The 5,843-nt window shown below is 43.8% G+C and overlaps 1 protein-coding gene across 1 annotated transcript; it reads left to right on the forward strand.

The window, feature by feature from the left end:
* Positions 1-3,122: 3,122 nt before the first annotated feature.
* LOC140874394 (uncharacterized) lies at positions 3,123-4,748 on the forward strand. Its single transcript, XM_073277683.1, has one exon. It carries the CDS (start codon positions 3,123-3,125, stop codon positions 4,746-4,748), a length of 1,626 nt encoding a protein of 541 aa, XP_073133784.1.
* Positions 4,749-5,843: the final 1,095 nt, after the last annotated feature.

Genomic DNA, 5,843 nt, shown 5'->3' on the forward strand with positions numbered 1-5,843 from the left:
ACTGCCTATCATCCGAAGACTGATGGTCAGTCAGAGCGCACTATCCATACTTTGGAGGATATGCTTAGAGCGTGCGTCATGGATTTTGGTTCAGCCTGGCAGGATCATTTGCCGTTGATCGAGTTTGCGTACAACAACAACTATCATACTAGTATTGGGATGGCACCTTTTGAGGCGTTGTATGGGCGACGTTGTCGTACTCCACTCTTCTGGGAAGAAGTGGTGGAGAGACAGGCTGAGGGACCGGAGTTTATCCAGCAGGCGATAGACATTGTTGATCAGATCAAAAAACGGATTAAGACTGCACAGGATCATCAGGCCAGCTATGCTAATATCAAGCGTAGGCCTTTTCAGTTCGATGTCGGGGAGAAAGTGTTTCTGAGAGTGTCACCTTTCCGCAAGATTCTCAGATTTGGCCTTAAGGGCAAGTTGTCTCCCAGGTTTATCGGTCCGTTTGAGATCTTGGAGAGCATTGGCGATTTGGCTTATCAACTAGCTTTGCCACCGCATCTATCCAGTATTCACGACGTGTTCCATGTATCTCTGTTGCGACGGTATGTGGAGGATGAATCTCATATTCTGCAGCGGTCTGAGGTTCAGGTGAACAAGGATTTGACTTATGTTGAGAAACCTATTCGTATCCTGGATTATAAGGATAAAGTTTTATGCAACAAAGTCATTCCTTTAGTTTTAGTTCAGTGGCAGCGCCGAGACACTGAAGAAGCTACTTGGGAGCTTGAGGACAGGATGCGTGAAGACCATCCTGAGTTGTTTTGATTTCATTCTTAAGTTGTATTCAGTTGCAAACTCTGTAAACGTTTGATTTGAATAAAGAATGTTTCTCTACCTTGTATTGCATTCAGTACTTAAGATCTATTTTCGAGGACGAAATATCTTAAGTGGGGGAGAATGTAGTACCTCGTACCCAAAATCAGTAATTAAGGGATTAATCATAATTACTTGAATAGAGTTCGGAAGCTCCGAAGGTAGGTTCGGAAGTTCCGAACAGGATCGGAAGCTTCGATGCAGGATCGGAAGCTCCGATCATATTACGTCAGACATGACGATTGGCTAGATTGGAAGCTCCGATCAGGATCGAAAGCTCCGATCACCCCTATCCGAAGTCACCAAGTGATATTTTGACATGTGGCAGATCAGGATCTTCGGAAGCTCCGATGGCAGGATCGGACGTTCCGATCGAGGTTCGGACGTTCCAATCGAGGATCGGAAGTTCCGATCGTTGTCTATAAATAGAGGGCCGAGGCTTCATTTCCAATTGCCAATTCCGAGTATTTCCCTCTCCTTTCTAGTCTATTTGAGTTGTTCTAGCCTTCCTAGGCTTGACCCGGCGGTCAGCGAGGCGTTCGGAAGTCGTAGCAGAGTTGTGCCCAGGTTTTGGAGGCATCGACATCAAAGGGCTAACGACGGACGAAGGTATAACTTTTGCTTCCTATAAATATTTAGGAGTATGCAATAGCTTAGTTAAGGCTTTTAGAGCACTTTAATGATAGCAGTATCATTTGGCAGTGTAGAGCAGACTAGGCGTGGACCTAGAGTTGGTAGAGCTTGCACTGTTTTGAGGTACGAAAGTACTGTTCGATATATCCTGACTGAGTATGCATTTATTATGTGACTGCATGATTTATATGACATGATATTATGCTGCATTCATTTGCATCTTGCTGTATCTCTTTTCGAGATGTCTGTTAGTAGGGTTGTACCCTATCCTGTTAGTGGATGGACTTCCATCAATTTGGGTCTGGCGTATCCACGGTTATCTCGTTATGGGAGCCACCTCCTGAAGCGACGGCACAGCGTGCTACATACCAGGGCCCGGTCTGTCTCTGTTATCTGATCCTTGAACTCGAGTTTATAGGGAGTTCACTTTGCATGCATGTATACTCATACTCTCGTACTGAGCGTTTTATGCTCACGTCTCGTACTCTGTGTTTCTGGACACCCTATTCCATGGGGCAGGTTTGTGATTGGACGAGGCGGGTGGAACCAAGAGGGGCTAGTCAGTGGCTGACCAGCTGGAGCTTCGTCTAGGTTTTATTTCTGTTGTTTTTGAGGTTGATACAACTATTCGATTTGGTTGTATATTAATTGGATAAATTAAAGATTCCTTTACTTGGGATTGTATAACGTTTATGGTTTCCGCAGTTTTATTCTGATATCTGTTTAATTAAGTTAATTGCATGTCTAAGTTCTGTTAGTAGGTGATCCGGGTAAGGGTCACTACATGCACTTCGGGATGAGCTCCGGAGCGGCTATTCAAACATGGCTCACGGGATGGTTATACGGGGTATGCACTTCGGGTTGAGCTCTGAAGCGGCTATCCAAAGAATGAAAGTTTACGGGCGTAATGCCATATGCTTGTTGATCAACAGGAAACTATGAATGGCTCATATGACGGTTACCACACTACTCATACTTCATCTCCCCAAATATTTTTATGATATGGCTATATTAAAGTTATGTTTATTGCATGGGAGTTTAAGTTAATGTTTTCCTTTTAAAGTTATAAAATCCTTTTCTGCATGCTCTTGCTGAGTCTTTTGACTCACTATACTTGAATGGTGCAGGTAATGATGATGTGTATGCTTTTATTGATGATTATGTGGGCGGACATGAAGAAGAGGCAGGGGTCGGTCCAACGGGCAATGCATGAGTGTGAATGATTTAGAATGGAAGATGTTTTAAACCTTTTATTTGATGAGAGGCAAACAAGTTTTAATTTTTTTTTAGTTGATGGCCATGTTTTGGCAAATATTTTTAGATGCTATTTTATTTTGTGCACATTTTATACGCTATTTTAAAAAATAAGATGATGCTTCCGCAAAGTTTTTATTTTTACCAAATTTTTAAGTAAGTATGTTTGAGTAACGTTTCGATTGAGAAATTTGGACGTTACAGCTTGGTATCAGAGCAGTTCGCTCTGGGTTTGTCGCACACATGCATCCTCGCCACGACCCTATGCTTCGTCTTCATGTCTGTAAGTTCTATGTTATGGATTGTTAAAGATGCATGATAGCTTTTGCGATTAATATTTATGCATGTTAATTAGGATGTTATGTTTAAATAACGTAATTAAGCATGTGGACTGTATGGACATCAGGATCATGGCTAACCGTAGGAATCCGAACAATGAGGACAATCAGAATAACCAGTTTTTGGCTGGGTTGGCGACTCTGTTGCAAGAGCAGAGTAGAGCCCAAGGGGAGCAGATTCAACAGTTAATCCAAGCACAAGCGGGAGGACGGAACAACAATCAGCCACTACTAACTAATCCGATCTTTAAACAGTTTAAGGATCTAGGGCCGCAGGAGTTCAGAGGAGGGGCTGATCCCCTTGTAGCCGAGGAATGGGTGCAGTCAGTGGAGACCATTTTTGACTACATGCAGCTCACTGATGCAAACCGTGTGAGGTGTGCCATCTTTATGTTTCGTGATGATGCAAGGGTTTGGTGGCAGGGAGCCCGTTCTGCTGTGGATATGACTACGTTGACTTGGAATGGATTCAAAGATGTGTTCTATGGAAAATATTTCACTATTAGCACCAGGACTAGACTTGCTAGAGAATTCCTGGAGCTCCGCCAAGGGAGCATGTCCATTGCTGAGTATGTGAAAAAGTTTGAAAGAGGGAGGTATTTTGTGCCCATGATTTCGGGTAATGCTTTAGAGGAGTTGAAGCATTTCACGAAGGGACTGAATGCCACTATTCGTCGTGATGTCAGATTGAGTGGGGCACAAACGTACCGAGCAGCAGTCGATGAGGCTATGTTGTCAGAAAAATATGGGAATGATATTATCAAAGAATCGCAAGCGAAAAGAGCCAGTTACCAAGGGAGAGAACAACAAGGGTCTAGTCAGAAGAGGTCGTACCAAGCCCCAGCTCAGAGGATACCGCAGCAGCAGCAGCGCCAAAACCCCAATCAGGCGCGACCTCAGGGACAGAATCAGCCGAACGCCAATACTCCAAGGCCGGCGAATGCAGCTATCTGTCAAAAGTGTGGGAAGTCACATTCAGGTCAATGCATGCTTGGGACCAATACTTGCTTTCTTTGCAAGAAGCCAGGGCATTTCGCCAAGGATTGCCCGCAGTCAAAGGATCCTATCAGGGGAAGAGTGTTTGCTATGACTCACGATCAGGTTGACCCAGATTCTGCAATTGTCACAGGTATGATCCGTATCGCTGGTTTACCTGCTTTCGTGTTGATTGATTCAGGAGCTACACACTCTTTTATATCTATTAATTTTATGATAAAATTGGAGGTCTTGCCGGATGAATCTATTTCGAAATTTTGTGTTTCGTTACCCTCAGGAGAAGAACTGGAAAGTAGTAGTGTGGTAAGAAATTGCAAGGTTCAGATCCAGAGTCTAGTTTTGTGTGCAGATTTTATTGTTTTGAAAATGGTGGATTTCGATGCGATTTTTGGGATGGACTGGTTGTCTCGGCATGAGGCTATTATTGACTGCAAACGGAAAACTGTCTCATTGAAAGATCAGAATAGGAAACCGTTTGCATTCCACACTACCTCTAAGAAGCGCGCACCAGTTATGATTTCTGCAGGAACAGCCTGGAAATTATTGAGTAATGGGTGTACAGGCTTTCTTGAGAGTCTAATTGGTGATCTGGAGGTACAGCGACCGAAACTTGTGGAAGTGGAGGTAGTGAAGGACTTTCCAGAAGTTTTCCCGATGATGTTGCGGGATTGCCTCCAGTCAGGGAAGTCGAATTTGGGATAGAATTGTTGCCTGGAACTAAGCCAGCTTCTAAGGCACCGTACAGATTGGCACTGACCGAGATGAAAGAATTGAAGCATCAGTTGCAGGAATTACTGGATAAGGGGTTCATCAGACCGAGTGTATCGCCTTGGGGTGCACCGGTGTTGTTCGTCAAGAAGAAAGATGGATCAATGAGATTGTGCATTGACTACAGAGAACTGAACCGAGTTACAGTGAAGAACATATATCCTTTGACCAGAATAGACGACTTGTTCGACCAATTGCAAGGGGCAGAGGTGTTCTCAAAAATTGATCTGCGATCAGGTTACCATCAGCTGAAGGTAAAGGATGCAGATGTGCAGAAGACAGCATTCAGGACTCGCTATGGCCACTATGAGTTCTTGGTAATGCCGTTTGGGTTGACCAATGCACCAGTTGTGTTCATGGATTTGATTAACAAGGTGTTTCAACCTTTCTTGGATCAGTTTGTCATAGTCTTCATAGATGACATATTGATATATTCTCGCAGTAGGGAGGAGCATCGTTAGAACTTGGCTACGGTGTTGCAAATTTTGAAAGAAAAGCGACTGTATGCTAAGTACAGTAAGTGTGAATTCTGGCTGGAGCAGATTTCATTTTTGGGTCATATAGTTTCAGCTAAGGGGATTGAGGTGGATCCGTCGAAGGTGGAAGCAGTTCGTAATTGGGCTGCCCCGAAGAATGCTACAGAAATACGAAGTTTCTTGGGTTTAGCAGGCTACTACAGGAGATTTATTCAAGACTTCTCCAAGATAGCCCTACAACTGACTTCCTTAACTCGAAAATGTGTGAAGTTTGTGTGGTCAGAACAATGCGAGAAGTGCTTTACAGAATTGAAGGAAAGACTGATTTCAGCGCCAGTGCTAGAAATTCCCGAAGGCACGGGTTGCTTTGTGGTTTATACCGATGCTTCTAAGAGTGGATTAGGAGCTGTGCTGATGCAGGATGATAAAGTAATAGCATATGCATCTCGACAGCTGAAGGTCCATGAGAGGAATTACCCGACTCATGATCTTGAGTTGGCGGCAGTTGTTTTTGCTTTGAAGCTATGGAGACACTACTTGTACGGCGAAAGGT

This window comes from Henckelia pumila, chromosome 1 (genome assembly GCF_033568475.1).
Source record: "Henckelia pumila isolate YLH828 chromosome 1, ASM3356847v2, whole genome shotgun sequence".
Classification (NCBI taxonomy): domain Eukaryota; kingdom Viridiplantae; phylum Streptophyta; class Magnoliopsida; order Lamiales; family Gesneriaceae; genus Henckelia; species Henckelia pumila.